At 42.9% G+C, this 20126-nt stretch overlaps 1 protein-coding gene across 8 annotated transcripts in view; it reads left to right on the forward strand.

The window, feature by feature from the left end:
* The window catches only part of TARBP1 (TAR (HIV-1) RNA binding protein 1), an 88809-nt gene that overhangs the window by 46992 nt on the left and 21691 nt on the right, over window positions 1–20126 (forward strand). For all 8 annotated transcript variants that reach the window (XM_045039927.1, XM_045039929.1, XM_045039926.1 and 5 more), the window contains 7 exons: window positions 412–673; window positions 798–986; window positions 2301–2491; window positions 2911–2982; window positions 4664–4784; window positions 11220–11330; window positions 14611–14760. In XM_045039927.1, the coding sequence (XP_044895862.1) occupies window positions 412–673; window positions 798–986; window positions 2301–2491; window positions 2911–2982; window positions 4664–4784; window positions 11220–11330; window positions 14611–14760 (1096 nt within the window). The remainder of the gene's footprint in view (window positions 1–411; window positions 674–797; window positions 987–2300; window positions 2492–2910; window positions 2983–4663; window positions 4785–11219; window positions 11331–14610; window positions 14761–20126) is intronic.

Genomic DNA, 20126 nt, shown 5'->3' on the forward strand with positions numbered 1-20126 from the left:
AGGACAGCTTCTACACGAAGGGCGTCTTTCTGCTCACGTTTACAGTTTCAGTTTTGTTTTTAGTCATTGAGATAATGAGCGATGGCCCAACCTTGTTTATCGGGGATGGGAATTTGGAGATGAGGCTGCGTTCAGGATGAGCCCGTGTTCTCGCGTTACTCTCTCTGTTACCGGAAACCCACTGACCCGACTGCACGCGGTTCTCGGTGAATCCCCTGAAAGTGAATGAAGACACCTACCTTCAGAGTTAGAAAACTGAGGTTTATGTGGTTCCCTTGCTTTTCGGTAGATGGGCTATTTAATAATGACTGTTGAATTTCTCCCCGCCCCGTGAGGATAGTGCACTACATGCAGAAGAAGCCGACACAGACTGGCGGAGGCCTGGGGCAGTGACTTGATCTTTTGTTTCAGTCTTTGCGAAGAATCCTCGTCTTCCCAAGGATGGGGGAAAATAGTTGCACAATATATCCATGATCAGTGGGTCTGCCTCTCTTTCTTGCTGAAGAAATATCACACCCTGATACCAACCTCAGAGGGTGAAATTCTGGAACCCATCCTACCTGCCGTCCAAATGCCAGTAAGGACCCTGCAGGCCGCTCTCGAAGCCCTCACGGTCCTGCCCTCGGATCAGGTCCTGCCTGTGTTCCACTGCATGAAAATTTTGGTTCCCAAGGTGAGAGAAAGTGAGACCTGAAGTGAAGAATAACTACAGAACAGAGATCAGTTTCTGAAATTAAGAGAAAATTATGTATTTCTTTTTTTTTATTTCTTTCCTTTTTTTTTTTTTTTCCTACCAGCTTTTGACCTCCTCTGAATCACTCTGTGTGGAGTCCTTTGACATGGCTTGGAAAATTATATCTGCTTTAAGCAACACTCAGCTGGTATTCTGGTCTAATTTAAAAGCTTTCGTTCAATTTGTTTTTGATACCAAAGTTCTTACCACTGCTGCAAAAATCAAGGGCCAGGCATACTTCAAAATAAAAGAGGTAACTTTTTTTACATTGGGGTAAAAATGCGTAATGTAAAATGTACCATCTTAAATTTTTCAAGTTCAGTAGAGTTAAGTATGGTCATGTTGTAACAGGTCTCCAGAACTTTTTGAACTTGAACTGGAACTCTGTACTCATTAAACAGCTCCCCTTCTCTCCCTCCCCCGGCAACCACCGTTCTACTTTCTGTTTCTATGAATTTGACTACTTTAGGTTAAAAGGAGGTAACTTTTTGTTTTTTTAATTTGTGTGACCTGTAGCACGTGAGGAAGAAGAGAGTTCTATTTGTATTACGTATTAGATTTGCTGTTATGTATTCATTCAGTCAGTATGTATTTTGAACCTTCTTCAGTGTCATGAGTAAGAACAGAACCTGTTAAATGGAAGAGATGTGCAAAAGGGTAGCCTGTGAACCACACGTGCCACAGAAACTTACTTTGATTCATATAATGCTTAAGAAGTTTTTTTAATTAGTTGCCAACTTTTAAGAATTAGGCAATTTGCATGAAAGTCTGTGTTTCCCTTCTCTTGGAATGCTGGAGAATTGGATGACCTGGCCACTCCTAGGAGCTGCCCGTCCAGATAGGGCACGCCCCTTGCATTTCTCCACAACCAGTCCTTGACCATCCTGGAGACCAATGGCAGACGGCAGGTGCCCTCTGTCACCACATTTATGCTGTTGCTTTTCTTGTATAAAGGAACAATTCTCTGAATATAACCGTAATCAAAAAGGTCTTCCTGGTTCCTGAAGGCATTGGCGTTTGCAACCACTGATACACGGTAGGGGACGTATCGTGGTGGAAGGACGTCATGTCTAGGAACTCGTGTAGACCTTGTTATCCAGAGGGGGAAATGGAAAATGAAGTCCTTTTATGATGCTGCTGTCCCTGCACTGCCTCTCTGTCCTTGCCTGTCCCACAGTACACACCTAGAGACCAGGGTATTTGCTGCCTCAGAGAAGGGAGGGAGGCGGTGACAAAATGCAAAGGAAACTGAAAATATAAAGGGTGAGAGATTTTTCTCCCTTCCATTCTATTACTTTGGACAGTTTTTTCTGTTGGAGAGTCTGGGGAGAATATCACTATCAGTGAAATTGCATTTAGTTTTATTACCGAGGAATGAAAAATAAGCATTCTGTGATTATCAATCATCTTGGAAAACTTTTAACGATAAAGAATCTTTAACTTTTTATCCTCTATGGTTAGGTTGAAACTGTCATTGGAAGCCATCAAACAAGTTGTTTTAGCAACACTTTTTTTTTTTTAACCTAAATGGATCAAAGAATAAAATGACCATTGTATTTCATTCCAGATTATGTACAAGATAATTGAAATGTCTGCTATAAAAACTGGAGTCTTCAATACACTGATAAGTTATTGCTGCAAATCTTGGATAGTTTCTGCTTCAAATGTGTCCCAAGTGTCTTTATCAACTGCTAAAAATTACAGCGAACTTGTCCTTGAGGCCTGTATATTTGGAACTGTGTTCAGGCGTGATCAAAGGTAAAAGATACCATTTTCAACCTGTCTTCATTTCTATTAAGTACCTACTTGAGTAGGATTATGTCTTTATTTTGAGGCTTTCAAATTTTTATTTTATTTATTTTTTAAGTTTATTTTCAGAGAGTGAGAGAGTGGGGGAGGGGCAGAGAGAGAGAGAGAGAGAGAGAGAGAGAGAGAGAATCTCAAGCAGGCTCCACACTGTCAACATGGAGCCTGATGTGGGACTCGAACTCATGAACCGTGAGATCATGACCTGAGCTAAAGTCAAGAGTCAGACGCTCAACTAACGGAGCCACCCAGGTGCCCCTACTTTGAGGCTTTCAATTAGACAGATATAAAGTATTAGTTAACTTTAAATTTGGGGTTTTAATATTTTCCTGTCTAAAACCTGTTCTTTGTCAAATATTTTTTATGGGAAGACTTATTCAGGATGTGCAGACCTACATAGAAAATCTTGGCCATGATTGTGCAGCCAACACTGTTATAGAAAAGTAAGTATGGTGGATTTTCCATGTCTTGATATAAATGGAATATTCAAAATTTAACATCAGATGAGAGACATCCTGTGTTTGTTACATTTAATAAGTGTTTCCCAGTGATATCTATAAGATAGTGAAAGAGCCTTCAAAAGCATGTTAGAAATTACATTCCCTGGCTAATATATTTTCTCTAGATGTAAAACTTTTTACTAAAATTTGATAAGCTCAGAAAATGTTTTGAAGATGAAGAAAAAGTGAGAAGAAATCATAGCAAATGACATTGGAAGACATCTTTTTACAATGTTACCACATTCTTTTTTTTTTTAATTTTTTTTTTTTTTAATGTTTATTTTTGAGAGAATCAGAGCATGAGCGGGGGTGGGACAAACAGAAGGAGACACAGAATCTGAAGCAGGCTCCAGGCTCTGAGTTGCCAGCACAGAGCCCGATGCGGGGCTTGAACCCACAAACCATGAGATCATGACCTGAGCCGAAGTCGGATGCTTAACTGACTGAACCACCCACATGCCCCAATATCCCATTCTTGACGGGAATAAATGAGAATTTTCTTGGAGAAAAACACATTTTACTGCAAAATCCAGTATAAATAAGAAAGTGACTATGGGGATCTCAAAACCCCAATCCCTTTTCTTTTTTAGGTGGAGGGGTGGTCATCAACATACACATAGTATTCTCTTAGTTTTGGTCACAACTTACCATTTAACACGTCAACATACTACACATAAAAATAAAATTACTTCTGGAATAGGCCCTAAAGTTTTGATTTCTGGGGTAAGACCATTCTTATCTAACCTCTGAATTAATTTTTTTAGAGCTTGTCAAGTAGCCTTTTAAAAAATTTTTTTTCACATAATTTTCAAAAATGTGTGTTTAGATGTTCATAAAAAATGCACAAATGATAATTGCATGTAGGTATCACAGTGTTAATTATTCCAAAAGTTATAGCTGGTTTTTAAATCACTTGCCACTCTTATATTTAATACATTTTTCATTGTTAATTGTTTAACTGATTTTTTGTTTTCTTGGCTGGTTGAAAGTAGCAATAAAAGTGAAATTTTTTATTTGATGGTTTCAAAATACTTTGGTCTCTACTAGACGAATGTTTTGTTAAAGTGACATTTGCCGACGTTACAACAGCTCTAATGAGCTTTGGAAACATGTATTAACAATGTCACTTAACTGATCTTCCCACATGTGGATACTGAACATACAGGTTGCTCAGAGCGTGCACTGCTCCTGAGTTTGCCCAGCACTCGGAGAACGTGCATACACTGTGTGCACAGTAAAGACGAGTGATCGGGTGTTTGATGTGCGTTCGTGCCCCCCAGCAAACAGGTGTCCGTGGTCGTCTTTAAGGAACCATTTCATGAGCTGTGTGATCTGTTCTGTCCACAGAGATCTTACTGACCCAGGATGGGTGGTGTGTGCACTGTTTTACCAGAAGTCTGGGTGAATTTGTGCTCATTCGGACCTTCAGTACAGGCTCTCTTTTTGATATATATCCATTTGTCATCTTGCATTATCCTAAACTACGAAAAGGCATAGTCATCAAGTACGGAGCTCCTTAATTTTAGAAATCTTTGGAAGGTTTTGATATTTTGAAACGAATACGTGACCTATTTTTCTGTTTTGAAAATGTATTAACATAGTTTGTCATTTTACGTTTTTTTAGTACTAAAAGAGAAGACCATTATGTGAGAATTTGTGCTGTCAAATTCCTGTGTTTATTAGATGGCTCAAATATGTCTCATAAGTTGTTTGTGGAAGATCTTGCAATCAAGCTATTAGATAAAGTAAATATGCCTTATTTTATACTTTAAATCTTTGTTCTTGATAGCTAACTATGTCAACACGGTAGTATTCTGAATATTTTTTATCAAGAAAAAAACACGTTTTTAGTTAAACATTAGCGATTGTCCAATTGTTTGGTTTTAGAGAAGAAGAATATTTTCCCTGTACTGTCTAAACTTTGCTCAGTGTATTTCCTAGTACCAGTCAAAAGCGGTTATGTTTAGAGTCATATATCCATACATTGCTTTATATAAGAAATGGAATAAAAAGGTAAAAAATCTAGGAAGTGGCGTGATTTGAAGAACTGATTTTTTTTTGTTTGCAAAACCATTTATAAATCTAGGAGGAAGATAAAAGGAGTAAAGTTAAATCTAATGCTCTTTTCAGAATTTGAGGCTGAGATAGATGGAGTCCCGGTCTGCTTTGTCACCTCTGGGCCAAGCTGGGTTATAACTGATGGCCATAGCACCCACTTAAGCCACTTGTACTGAAATAACAGTGTTCATCATGCATTTATGTTCTGCAGATAGCAGATCAGCGTCAGGTACAATCTAGGAAGTGGGGTTTTTTTAATGTAAAAATTCCCTTCTTTGCACTGATGGAGTCGGTGGGCATGTCTCTGAGGAAATAGTGTTTTACTGGTTTCCTGAAGGATGAGTAGACTTTAGAGTTGCAGGATACTCCATCAGATAGAACACACAGATGTATCATAGTGAACACTGATGCGTGATATGAGATAAAAGAGTGTTTCAAAGAAAAGCAGAATAAGGACAAGGGACAGCTATTTGGAGGGTCAGAGAGGGCCTCTCTGATAGGTGACATTGGACGGAACTCTGGGTGCATTGTCAGTGAGGCTGGAGGACGCCAGGAGAGGCTGGTGTCCCCAGGCCACATGAGGGAAGTGCTGGCTGGGGGCGTGGAGGGACACGAGGATGCCCATCGTCCGTGGGATTCGGCAAGAAGGCTGTCGTTGGCCACCTCTACAAAGACCTTTGACTGGGATGGTGAGAATAAGTCTCGATGGAAGGGCTGAGAAGAAAATGGTTGTGGAGCCAGTGGAGATGAGCAGAGGCACTCTTGAGTTCGCCCTGATGAGAGGGGGTAACGGGATGGTGTCTGGAGGAGGGCGTGGGTCAGGGGCTTGTTTGTATGTTGAAGGAAATGATCGGGGTGGGGGGCGGATGACAGTAGTGGAGAGGCCAGGGTGGTCACACAGGCGAAATCCTCGAGTAGCCGCTTCGCATCCACCAGGCTGGCTCTTAGAACAAACAGACTGAAAGTAGCCACGTTGGTGAACCTTGAAGTCGTTGTCCTAGGTGAAAAGAAGCCCATCATAAAGGGCCACATACTGTGCGATTCCATTTATATGAAGTGTCCAGGATAGGGAAAACTGTAGGGACAGAATAGATTAGTGGCTGCAGGGTCAGGGTGAGAGATCGGGAAGCGAATGCTAATGGGCACAGGACTTCTCTTCAGAGTGATGAGAATGTTCTGGAATAAACAGTGGTGATGGTTGCCCAGCTTTGTGAATACACACAAACCCACTGAATTGGACACTTTAAAATGGTGATTTTTATGGCACACGAACTATATTTTTAAAAAAATCCTTGAATAGTCTAGATTGGCCCTAACGTCCAACAGAAGGATTAGCTTTATTTAAGAGCTGGAAAAGCAAAGACCAAAAAGTTATGTTAGACACTTGCTCAGGCCCGGGAGTTGTTTTTCGAAGATGAAGAAAACTGAGCAGAGCAAATAATACATGAAAAAGGTAATTTGAAAATAAAAAATGAAAGAATAATCCTAGAGAAAATGAAAAAGGATCGTACTCAGACCGGGGTGGGCTGGGTAGCTGTAGTCCGGAGGGACACCGCGTCCTCCGAGCTGGGGAACAGAGCAGAGGGGCGGCGCTGAGTCTGTGTGAAAGGAGGGAACGCCTGACGCACTTGTGTTCTGATCCAGGAGGCAGGGTCGTTTCTAGAGGGAAGACGCAGAAACACGGTTGGCGTTTGAAAACGGAGGTGAAGGTTGAAGTTGTAGCAAAGATCTCAGAATTAATACACGGTCATGGTTAAAGTGCCGGAGCCACAGAGGGTGGAATTCCGCACCACCGTGTCACTGCTTAGACAACCGTGTGTCTAACGTGTCATCGTAGGTGACACGCACGTGTGTAGACACGCACATAGTTTCGAGTGCATGGACGGATAGAGTGAACCAGAGCAAGAGGACATGGTGGCCGCCTGGGCAGATCTTCAAGGGCCGCCTGGCGCCACGGAAGACCTGCTTTGGAAAGAGGCGCCGTGAGTGCGTCGGGCCCCCGCTGCCTGGCTCCAGGCTCACGGCGGCCTGGCCACCCCATGGGCAAGTGGCTACTGAGCACCTGGCTCGCTCGCTCTTCTTCTAGTTCTTTAGGCTTTACTGAGGCCTGTGTGGGTAGCTCTCTGCTTACCTTTTCCTGGGAACTTGCAAAGATTTAGTCAAAGTAGCTTCCAAAGTGATCAGTTCCTGGCCCAGCTATCAGCGATGGACAGTCTTGTCGGGTCTGACATTCCCCCCAGCACACATCATTTTGAAGCCAATCCCAGACATGAGTTTTATTTCTAAATATTTCAGTATGTATCTCAAAAAGATGAGAATTCTTTTTTTAGCCACACCCACAATACCATTTTCACACCTGAATTCATAATTCCTTAGTATTATCAAATAATCCAGTCAGTGTTTAAATCTACCTGATTGCTTTACATTTTTGTCAGTTTGTTTGAAACATGACCCCAGATAAGGTCCATTCCTTCGGTTGCTTGAGATGTCTCTAATGTCCTTTAATCTACAGATACCCCTCCTCATTCTTTTTAAACTTGAATGTATTTTTTGCAGAAAGCAGATTGTTTTCATTGTAGAGACTTCCACAAACTGGATTTTGCTGTTTGAATTTCTGTGGTGCCGTTTACAATGTTTTTCTGACCCCTTCATACAAGATGGTATTGAGATCTAGAGCCTTGATCAGATTTAGGTTTGATTTTCCTTTTGGGGGTAGAGGTGGAGCAAGAGTGTACATCCATCAGGAAGCTTAGAGTATTTGGCTGTCTTTTCTTTTGAGATGTTAGTCATTGATGAATTGTCTCATTCCATTAATTCTTTCAAAATGATGATACTCTAATTACTTTATTCCTTTTTCATTTATTGGCTGAAGTTCCTGTGTACCCAAATATGAAGTATTTAGATACCCTGAGGTATGTTTCCTATAGGAAAGGCAGGATAAATGCTTGCTTTTTTCCTGTTACTTACCAGTTTTCAAAATAATGAATTAAATTAGCTTCCTAGTGTATTCTAGTTTCTTCTAATGGTGATCAGTGATGTATTTTATTTTATTTTATTTTATTTTATTTTATTTTATTTTTTAACTTAAACATATTGGTGTGTTTCAGTCCCTTATCCCAATTTCGGTCAGGTGAAAGAGAAAATCTGAGAATATAACTTAGTGTTGGGTATTTGAGTTGCGTTGGGGCCTCCATGTGAAATTACCCAGTAACAGACAGGAGTATGATATTTGGGAAAGAAATGGAAGCCATCCTACCTGGTGATAGCTGAAACTTTGAAGACAAGAACGTCTAGGAGGAGGCTAAAAATGGGAATTTAGAAAACACTGACATTTGAAGTATGTTGATAGGAAAAAGAACCAGAGAAAGATCATGAAAAAGAGGTCTGAGAAAGGAGAATAGAAGCAGAATTAGATGGTGCTGGCCTGGTGTTGCTAGTGTTCTTGACTGATCTCATTTAAAACTCTTGTCTACAGGGGGCGTCTGGGTGGGTCAGTTGGTTAAACATTGACTTCAGCTCAGGTCATGATCTCATGGTTCCTGAGTTTAAGCCCTGCATCATGCTCACTGCTGTCAGCTCAGAGCCCGCTTCAGATCCTTGTCCCCCTCTCTCGGTACCCCTCCCCCTCATGCTTTGTCTCTCTCTCTCTCAAAAATAAACATTAAAAAAAGAAAAACCTCATCTGTAGAAAATTTGGCATAGAAACCTCTATGAATTTGTCCATGATTATAACCTTTAATCTCAGAGCACAAGTTCAAACTCAGAGCCTCTTCTTTTCCACCCCAAGCTGTGTCTCGGGGCTGTTACCAGTGGCATCCACCGTAGCTGAGAGCAGGTGGGGCGCCGAGGAGAGAAGCTGGGAGGCATTTCTGAGATTGCGGAAGCCCACTGGGTAGGGCCGGTTTGCAGTAGAGTGAAGGGGTAGCGGACACGCACAAAACGCAAGAATTGTACTTGAGAAAAGTACAATGAGAAAGCAAAATGATGGTCGAACACAGTAATTCTTTCTTAATTGGGTGTAGTTGGCACGATGTTAGATTAGCGTCAGGTGTACAACTTAGCGATTGGATAGGTTTCTACGTTATGCTGTGTTCACCACAAGTGTAGCTGCGACCTGTCCTCCTCCATCACTCTTACCATGTCATTGGCTATTCTTATGCTCTGTTTCTTATTCCCACAACTTACTCATGCCATAACTGGAAGCCTGTATTTCCCTCTCCCCTTCACCCGTTTCACCGAGCCCCCCACCCCGGTTTCCTCTGGGAGCCATCAGTTCTCTGTATTTGGAGTTCCCGTTCTGCTGTTTGTTTGTTTGTTTGTTTGTTTGTTTGTTTTGGTTTGGTTTTTTTCTATTCCATTTATGAGTGGAATCATTCTGAAAGTGTGTTCTCTGGACTGGCAGCTTTAATCACCAGGGAACATGTTAGAAATGCAGATTCCAGGGCCCCATCCGCCTTCTGCCGAATCAGAAGCTCTGGGGGTGGGCCAGCAGTCTGTTTGAAGGAGCCCTCAAGGTGATCCTGAAACTCTATAGACTTGGAGACCACCGGTCTAGTGGCGGTCAGGGCCCAGAATACATGCTTTCGATGAAGTCGGTTGGAGCAGATGATTTTTCTTTTCTTCAGCAGTGCCTGGCAACTTGAAAGTAGGATCAGATTACATAAGACCACTGGGTTGTTTCAAAAGTAGGGAATTTGCAAATGGGTTTGAGGGTATAGTGAAAGAAATTGAATGTGCTCTTGAAGATAGCGTAGAGATTGTTCTTGGGCCCAGGGTGGGTCAGGAGGCGCAAGAAACTAGAGAGATTGACAGACTGGCAGAGAAAAGAAAAATGTTTCTGAATAAAAGAGTTCATTGAGTGGAACAAGTGAAAGGACAGGAAATTTTGAGCCGAAGAGGGAATGTTAGCATTTCCAAGTGAGGACGGTGACTCCAGTGAGGCCCCGGTGGCAAGTGTACTGGGCCAGTGATGCTCCAGCGTGCTGTGTGATCGCCCTAGTGATGGTTCCATGCTTAGCTGCATCCAGGCTGAGTAGGACGTGAAACCTGAATCACCTCTTTCAGAAGAAAATGTCCCCAAAGAAATCATGGCAAGAGAGGAGGCTGTGAGATCTTAACCGTCGTCAGGAGGCATTAAACTCTACGTTAACTTAGCTATTGTCATGAAATTGTATACATATTGACATGCATAGGATGGGATCAGTGAAGAAAGATCACAGAATTTATCAAGTAGATGAGGATTGTCTACATTCGATGACTGGGTTTGGAGATAGCGGATGACCTACTTTTTCATTGCTAGGACATTGGAAAATGTTATCACACTTTTTTTTTTAAATTTTTTAATGTTTATTCTTGAGAGAGAGTGTGAGCAGGAAAGGGGCAGAGAGAGAGGGGGCTCTGAGCCGTCAGCACAGAGCCCTACACGGGGCTCAAACCCACAAACTGTGAGATTATGACCTGAGCTGAAGTCAGACGCTTAACTGACTGAGCCACCCAGGTGCCCCATGAAAATGTTAGCACACTCTTTATTGCAACCATAACTCAGCAGCTAAGCACTAGTAGTTATAGAACAAAAGTCAGCCTGGCAGTTGGCTGAATTTAGACAGCACAGACCATCACAAGCAAGAAATGGAAGAGTCCCCCTGCTGCCATTCTCTGGTGTCTCCCTTAATGGTGTTCACATCAAACTGCAGATACCATTACCACAAAGTTCCACAGGACACAGAGGCAGCAGCTGAGAAGCGCGTGTATTGGTGCATCGTAAAACGTGTCAGCTGTCTCCATCTCTCCTCACTCCCGTGACCCCGTATCTCCACATTAAAGTGGCCACAAAGGCACAGACAGATATTTCCAAATACTTTTTGTGCCAACTACAGTTTTATGATCCCTTTTCTAACTTGAAAAGCAGATAAATTAACAAAAGCAACTAAATTCATGGTGTTGAAGGGCAATCGAGTGTTCATAAGAAAGCGTCTTTACTTACCTTCCTTTCTGCCTTCGGGGAGGGGTCATGAGTGCCTCTGCACTGTTGACACCTTTTAAATTTGAAGTTGTCATGGGTTTTGTTCTCACTGATCACAAATTCCGTGGGTAATGTGATCCTTGTCCTCTCCCCACCCCAGGATGAGTTGGTGTCCAAGTCCAGAACCCGATACTATGTGAATTCTCAACAGCACAGAGTGAAGAACCGAATATGGCAGGCGCTACTGGTGATTTTCCCCAGGTTTGATCAGGTATAATTTGTATTCCATCGGTACCTTTAAGCATGATGTTTTGATACGGAACAAAAAATAGTAAAAACTGTCATGTGCTGTTTTAATACTGAGAAAGTAATCTTAAAATTTAGTCTTCAGTTCTTAAAATTGAAGTTACTCATTTGTTTTGTTATTTTGTTTTTGTTTCTGTTTTTGTTTAGTGGAAAGAATCCCAAGGCAATTAGGCATCGTAGAAATAAATTGGAAACTAGTTTACATGGCACTACTTAATATTTTTTCTCCTTTTTTTCTTACCTAATGTAAATAACATCGTAACTGTTTAATGTCTGGTGTGCCATTTGATTAGAAAATATAGGTCCGCTCACTTCTAGTTTCCCACAGCTAAGTTACCTTGGAGTGCTGTTGTTTTGGATGAGATAGTCATTTCCCATGGCTGATTCCCTCCCCCCCCTTAATTTCATGAATTCTGTGATCATGTAAACCAGCTAAGCCAAGGCCAAGATCTTAATCCATTACAACAGTCTTTGTCCGGTTACTTTTCTCTTCCCTGAGGAAGAGTGAATGGAATCTGTCTGATTTCTCCGATCATCTTTGCTTAGGATTCCTGTTAAGAAAATAGATCATTATTGGAAAGTTAGGTATATCTCACACAATTTTAAAAAGCATTTTTGAATGCAAAAAGTTTTCCTCTGATCTCAGAGTTTCCTGTTCTTCCCTCCTAAGGTCTTTTTTGTTGTTGTTTTTTTTTATGTTTATTTATTTTTGAGTGAGTGAGAGAGAGACAGAATGCAAGCAGGGGAGGGGCAGAGAGAGAGGGAGACACAGAATCCAAAGCAGGTTCCAGGCTCTGTGCTGTCAACACAGAGCCCGATAATGGGGCTCAAACCCACGGACCGCGAGATCATGACCTGAGCCGAAGTTGGATGCTTAACCCACTGAGCCACCCAGACACCCCGTCTTCCCTCCTAAAGTCTTTTAAATGTTTCGGAGAGTTTTAAAAACATAGCAAACTCCTTTTTAATACAACTTATGAAGCCTTCTATCTGTGAGAGATAAACACTTAAGTACCTATAAGTACAGAAGTATGTCCAAGTAAATTGTTTGGATAAATGTAAGAGGAAATGGCTAAAAGTGTCCTTTCTGGGGAGAAATCTTAGCAGATGTGTGGGGGCTGCTGATTTTCATCATAGGCCTCTTCATGTTATTTGATTTTTAAAATACTGTACGTATTATAGTTAAACACTAAAATGCACTTAAAAAGAAACACTAGAAAAGTTTGACTAGGTTAACTGAGAATATTTTTTTTGTCTTGGCACGGAAGGGCCCCGAGGACGAGGGGGGAGTATGGGGGAGAGGTGGGGGGCACGACAGAGCAGGTGGGCTTGTCAGGAAGAACTCCAGCATGTCTGTTAGGGAGCAGCCAGTGCTGAGAATTTTAAATTCTTGTACCTTATGGTTGCACTTAACTTTCACACCCATCGTGCAAGGCAGGCCACGCGTGTGCCCCTGTTGCCCAGCTGGGCCCTGGAGTTCAGGGAGGCGGGTGACCTGCCTGCACGATAACGCGGCGGCTGAATGATGGGGGTGGAATTTCACAGCCGGCTCTACCCGACTCCAAGCCGGATTTTACAGAGCTGTCTCAGGGCCCACAAATGAGCTTGTTTGCTCCTCTTCTGCCAATTAGAAATGTTTGGAAGATAGATTCTTCTTTAAAATAAAGAAATATACATCATAAATGTGTTTATATGTTACAGAAGTATATATGTGTACATATTTTTACCTGCTACTTAGATATGTTCCCTTACCCAGATGGAAGTACCATTTTGAAAAGAAGGCTGGGGCGAGGGAGGATGATGTGGGAGCTCAAGGTCTTGGCCAGAAGAACTGGGGAGGCTGTAAGGGCAGGTGATGTGCAGTCCAAAGGGAGAAAGGGGCTCCGGATCTGCTTTCCTGGGTCTCATTTGCCTCCTGTGGACTCTGGCATCAGTCCTTCCTGTTACAAGTTTTAAGCCCATGACATCTTGACGGATGCTGGTTTGAATCTGAATTCTGCCACCTGCCAGGTTTTGAAAAAATATTTAACTTTTCTGAATCTTTTCTTTTCCCTATGAAAATACAGAGCAATAACCTTCCTCATAGACTTTATGTCCAAGCAAATTATAAAGTACCCAGGAAAGTACCTTATCATTATGATTCAGTAAACAGTTTTTAGGTTTGCTGTTTAGAGAGTTGTAGATCTGATAATTACTTAAAATTTTAAGCTGTTTCAGGGTTCCAGTTGGTAAAGCATGCAGCCCTTTTTATTTTTATTTTTTATTTATTTTTTTAAGTTTATTCATTTTGAGAGAGAACATGCATGCAGAGGCAGGGGAGGGTCAGAGAGAAGAAGACACAGAATCCCAAGCAGGCTCTGTGACATCACCACAGAGCCCAGCGTGGGGCTCAAACTCACACCCGCCTCCCTGAACTCCAGTTCTCTGCTGGGCAACAGGGGAATACGTGTGGCCTGCCTTGCACGATGGGTGTGAAAGTTAAGTGCAACCACAAGGTACAAGAATTTAAAATTCTCAGCACTGGCTGCTCCCTAACAGACATGCTGGAGTTCTTCCTGACAAGCCCACCTGCTCTGTCGTGCCCCCCACCCCTCCCCAACACTCGCCTCGTCCTCGGGGCCCTTCCGTGCCAAGACAAAAAAAATAGTCTCAGTTAACCTAGTCAAACTTTTCTAGTGTTTCTTTTTAAATGCATTTTAGTGTTGAGCTGTAATATGTACAGTATTTTAAACAGGCTCAGACTCCTGTTCCTGTGAGATCCTGACCTGAGCCGAGATCAAGAGTCAGATGTTCAACTGACTGAGCCATCCAGGTGCCCCAACATGCTACTCCTTTTAAATGTTTAGTCATTCATTTTTGAGAGAAAGAAAGCACAAGCTGTGGAGGGGCAGAGAGAGAGGGACACAGAATCCAAAGCAGGCTCCAGGCTCTGAGCTGTCAGCAGAAGCCTGACGTGGGGCTTGAACCCACGAACTATGAGATGGCCTGAGCCGAAGTCAGACGCTTAACTGACTGAGCCACCCAGGTGCCCCAATAGCCATTTTGGAAGTTGCTACAAGACTGTATCTTAATTGTTCCCGCCTTGGTCATGCCCTGGTGGCAATCATATTGCAGCTCATGAGTGTATCAAATCAACATGATGTACACTTTAAAGTTGAGTGTTATGTATCAATTATATCTCAATAAAATAAAACAGTTAATCACCATAACATAACCATTTAATTTATGAACTTTATTTTTCTCAGAATTTCCTGAATAGGATTATTGACAAGATTTTCCGTGCTGGTTTCATCAATAATCAAGCATCCATAAAATATTTTATAGAATGGATTATTATATTGATTCTTCATAAATTTCCTCAGTTTCTTCCGAAGTTCTGGGATTGTTTTTCTTATGTAAGTAAAAGAGATTTTTTTCATAATTTTTGAAATTCAAATGTTTTGGCTATGCTGGGAGATTTGTTTCATTTTAATAGTTGTGTTTTTGCCTGTCCGTTGTCCTGTGCCTGATGTATTGACTTCCTGTGTTCTGTTTTGCAAAATCTGAATTAAATGAAGAGACAGAGATCCCTGGCATTCCTCCTGAGTTATCAGTCTTCTGTTCCCACAGAGTAAGGATGGAAAAGGCTTATGTTACTGGGAAGTCAAGAGAAATGGGTGCCTTCTCCATCCTTACTCACCAAGCAATGTCTGCGTTTGTTTTCAGAAATAAGAACAGTGAGCGGTGCCTGGGTGGCTCAGTCAGTTGAGCGTCTGACTTCGGCTCAGGTCACGATCTCACAGTTCCTGAGTCTGAGGCCCATGTTGGGCTCTGTGCTGACAGCTCGGAGCCTGGAGCCTGCTTTGGACTCTGTGTCTCCCTCTCTGTCTCTGCCCCTCCCCCACTCATGCTCTGTCACTCTCTCTCTCTCTCAAAAATAAACAAACATAAAAAAAAATAAGAACATAGAGGAATTAAATGCAGTCTTTACATTTTAAAAGAGTTTTTTTAGTAGGGAAATTCCACACAAGCCAAGTGGAGAGACTGGGAGGGAGCCCCCTCACCAGCTGAGAACAAATGTCCACTGATTTCCATTCTTACTTCACCTCTACCCTCATCCCCCACCCCCACCCCATTCCTCTCTGCCTGACATTTCTTGTATCTTGCAAATCATTTTTAAGGCACGGATAAGTGATAGGGTTTACAATTGCAGTCTCCTGGCAAATAATGAACTCTTTCTAAACATCGGTTCTAAATACTTGCCCTGAATGTTTTTCGTTGGTTCCCCAAAGCAACTTCCTTTTCTTCATACAAATGACCTTGCCTTCTGCTTTGTGTGAAAATGGAGATGCCTGCCTTCCTCAACGTATCTTTCTGTCTCTTCCTTTATGTTTCTTTTTTTTTTTTTTTTTTTGGGAGAGACCACGTTCATATAACTTTTATTACAGTCCAGTTAAAATTGTTCTATTTTATTTTATTTATTTATTTAATATGAAATTTATTGTCAAATTGGTTTCCATACAACACCCAGTGCTCATCCCAACAGGTGCCCTCCTCAGTGCCCATCACCCACCCTCCCCTCCCTTCCACCCACCCCCTCCATCAACCCTCAGTTTGTTCTCAGTTCTTAAGAGTCTCTTATGTTTTGGCTCCCTCTCTCTCTAACCTTTTTTTTTTTTCCTTCCCCTCCGCCATGGTCTTCTGTTAAGTTTCTCAGGATCCACATAAGAGTGAAACCATATGGTATCTGTCTTTCTCTATATGGCTTATTTCACTTAGCATAACACTCTCCAGTTCCATCCATGTTGCTACAAGAGGCCATATTTCATTCCTTCTCATTGCCACATAGTATTCCACTGTGTATATAAACCACAACTTCTTTATCCATTCATCAGTTGACAGACATTTAGGCTCTTTCCATAATTTGGCCATTGTTGAAAATGCTGCTATAAACATTGGGGTACAAGTGCCCCTATGCATCAGCACTCCTGGATTCCTTGGGTAAGTTCTTAGCAGTGCTACTGCTGGGTCATAGGGTAGATCTATTTTTAATTTTTACAGTGTGGAGGTTCCTCAAAAAACTAAAAATAGATCTACCCTATGACTCTTCCTTTCTGTTTCAGGGGAAGAAATTGTTGTCTTTGTCACATCTGTCCCCATCCTTATTTGTATTTTAGGGGGACTTCATTCTTCATTCTTCCTCTGTTGACTTTTCTTCTGTCCAGCCATTGTCTTAGTGCCATCTTTCCCTTTCCGCAGCCACCCCTCATTTTGTTGTGATTTGCTTTGTTACGTTGCACAGACACCACGATCCAGACAAATGCAAGGTTTGTGGTAGCCCTGCATCCAGCACGGCTCCTGGTGCCATTTTTCCAACAGCACTTAGTCACAGTGGGGCTCTGTGTTTGCATTTTGGTAATCCTCACCATATTTTAGACTTTTTCATTATTACATTTATTATGGTGATCTATGGTGATTTTTGGCTTTCGCCGAAAGCCCAGGTGATGGTTAGCATTTTTCAGCAGTGAAGTATTTTTTAATTAAAGTATGCACATTGCATTTTTAGGCATAATGGCTACCAAACACTTCATAGTCTACTATAGTCTGGTGTAGATGGAGTCTAGTAAATGTCACCTTTATATGCACTGGGGAACCAAAAAAGTTGCTTGATTCCTGTTATTGTGATACTTGCTTTGTTGGGATGGTCCAGAACCAAGCCTGAAGCCTGTGGTGTTTCCCAGGCATGCCTGAATTACACTTTTGGATGCGTGAACTTTGCCCTCCTCTCTTCCTTTACGTAAACGACTGTGGTCAACTACGTTTTCAGAAATCCTGTACTGAGGATTTCATACGCAGCTCCAGACCACCTTTTTCTGTCTCCGTCTTCCTTACGTTTCGTGCTGGCACCTGCTTTCTCTACAGCTGATGTCTGCTGCAGTGAACCATGTGGCCCCTTCCCTGTCAGGTTGATGGACGGCTTCCCTGTTTCTTTGATGTGTTCCCTTTCCTTCCCTCAACCCTCACGCTTGGTTTTATCTTAAGAACCCTATGCTCGTGGTGAGCAAAGCATAATGTATAAACACGTGGAGTCACTAGGAACTGTAATCCCCGAAACTAATGTACTAATGTAATGTGTCAGCTCTACTCAAATACAAACATTTGTTAATAAAGAAGAGATCTATACAAGAAGGCTCCGTCCACATTGTTTGGAATAAACTGAAATCTCTCTCAGTATGAGAACAAGAAGAATCCTTATTCAGCCCCTGGTGCTTCTCTTTCTGCGCCCTGCTCTCTAAACCCACGTGCGTGGCTCCCTGCCCCTCCAGCCACCGGCCGGGCTTTCTCACAGGGTCACTTCCGATCCGCGTGTAAACCTGGCCTGATGATAGCACCTTTCCCTGATATCGATCTCCTTTCTCTCGTTCTTTTCTCCCAGTCTCCTCGCTTGAAACCCACGTGTCCCTAAAGCCCGGGGCTCCTTCAGCCTGCTCCTTCAGCCTGAAAGATCTGTCGGGCTTTTCTTTTCTTTTTTTCTTTTTCTTACAATTTACTTAGGAAGACACTGAAGTTCAGAGAAATTGACTTGTCACACCAGTAAGAAATGACATAGCTTTAGGGGCACCTGGGGGGCTTGGTCAGTTAAGGGTCCGACTTCGGCTCAGGTCATGATCTCACGGTCCGTGAGTTTGAGCCCCGCGTTGGGCTCTGTGCTGACAGCTCAGAGCCTGGAGCCTGCTTCAGATTCTGTGTCTCCCTCTCTCTCTGCCCCTCCCCTGTTCATGCTCTGTCTCTGTCTGTCTCAAAAATAAATAAACGTTAAAAAAAATTTTTTTTAAAAAGAAATGACATAGCTTCAATTCAAACTCCATTTAATTTCCGAAGCTGCGTTCTTTTTCGCTGTTGTGAGATTCCCCGTCTGGCTCCTCCTTCCCCTTTTCGTGTACGTGGAACTAAGAAAAACACTCCATCATTTTCCCTTGAATTGCTTCCCCTGTCTGCTGCTTTATTAACGCCGTCTACTTTGTCTGCTCTCCGGTGGGGAGGCTCTGCCTCAGGAAGTCTCAGGAAAGGCAGGTTGGCTCTGGTGTCCTTCTGAGACATCCCGTCTCTCCTGTAGCCCCAGCAATGCCAGCAGTTCTGTGACGTTTTTCCACTTAGTTCAGTCTCTCTCTTCATAAAGAGCTTTCAGACCTTGTATCTTGTCGTCAGGTCTCTTTCTCTGGATGTCAGTCAGGGGTATTCCTTGTAAGCAAATAAAACAACTTTTGATTGAATCAGGAAGGGACTTTGGGCACCTGGGAGGTTCAGTTGGTTAAGCATCTGACTCTTGATTTTGGTTGAGGTCATCATCTCACGGTTCATGAGATTGAGCCCTGCATTGGGATCTGTGCTGGGCTTGGAGCCTACTTGGGATTCTCTCTCTCCCTCTCTCCATGCCCCACCCCCACTGTCTTGTGCACGCACGTGCTCGCTCGCTCTCAAGAAGCGGGGGGGGGGGGGGGGGACTTAAGCAGAGGAGGAGTAGGGAATCAGGAGGTATGCAGAATGCCCAGAAAGCTGGAAAATAAGAATAAAGGAGGCTGAACGGCCCACAGCTGCACCATAGCCATGCCATGGAGCTGGTCCATTGGCGGACGTTGGTTTACCCCACCGGAGATGATGTGCCGTCTAACCTGTTGTACGCCTATTGCCTCCGTGGGCTTTGCCCCTATAAGTTGAGAGTTCTCGATTCAGAGTTCAGGGTGGATGCTTCTGGATCCAAGTCTCAGGTACCTTCTCTTTAGCTGCCAAGAGGCTGGGAAGAGGAATGTATGAGGCATTTTTCGCTTCCCACAAGACCTATAAGGTGGGAGAATTTCCTAAACTCGGAAGGGGATTCAGGATAGATACCCAAATGAAGGCAAATATCCACTACACCCTTTTCTTCCTTTATTGGGAGCCAAGGACCTCAACTTTTATTTTTTAGAGGAAACAGAAGTCTTCACACAGAGATACCTTTACCTTCTCCACAGCGGTACACATTTGCCTGTGTCCGTATCCATCTGAGGCTTCTTCCCTCCTAGTATCATAAAGGACCTGAATCTCTGTTGAAGATCATTCTTCTGCTTTTTCTCTGGCTCCTCTTCCCCTGCCTTCTCAGGAAGGAACCTTCTGTTTTCAGTCTGTCTTCTGTACTCAGTCTCTCCTTCTTAACCAAATGGTTTCCATTGCTTTCCATGTTCTCACGTCTCCTCCATCGTTTATGGATGTCTGCACTGCACCACCCGCCCCTCCCCTGTGGTCCCCCTGTCTCACTCCTGTGTTGTAGTCAGACCTCCTGCAGGGGGCATCCGTATTCCACAGCTAGGTTTCCCACTTCCTCCCACCAACCCTGCAGTCCAGCGCTGTCGCTTTGCAGAGGACACTGTCCAGAGTCTGTCGTCACCCTGCTCTTTCTTCTTTTGGCCCCATCCACACTCTTGATGACTTCCTTGGTTTCGGTTCATTGACACGCTCTCCAGGTTCCTCTCGTCCCTCTGTTTCCTCTTTCCTGTGTCCTTTCCAGCCTTTCCCTTCCCATGCAACCATGAAATGTCTGTGTTTCTCAAGGCTGGGCCTTTTTTTTTTTTTAACCCCCCTTCATTTTTCCTTGTTTTCTAGTTTCAGGTGTCTAAGGTACAGTTTCACTTATCTGATGTAATGGCTAATTTGTATTGATTCCAGACACCTTCCCCTAAGTGCTAAATCAGGGGTTGGCAAACTACAGCCAAGTTCGGCCTCATGGTTTTACTGGAACACAGCC

Source organism: Felis catus, chromosome D2, assembly GCF_018350175.1.
Source record: "Felis catus isolate Fca126 chromosome D2, F.catus_Fca126_mat1.0, whole genome shotgun sequence".
NCBI classification, from domain to species: domain Eukaryota; kingdom Metazoa; phylum Chordata; class Mammalia; order Carnivora; family Felidae; genus Felis; species Felis catus.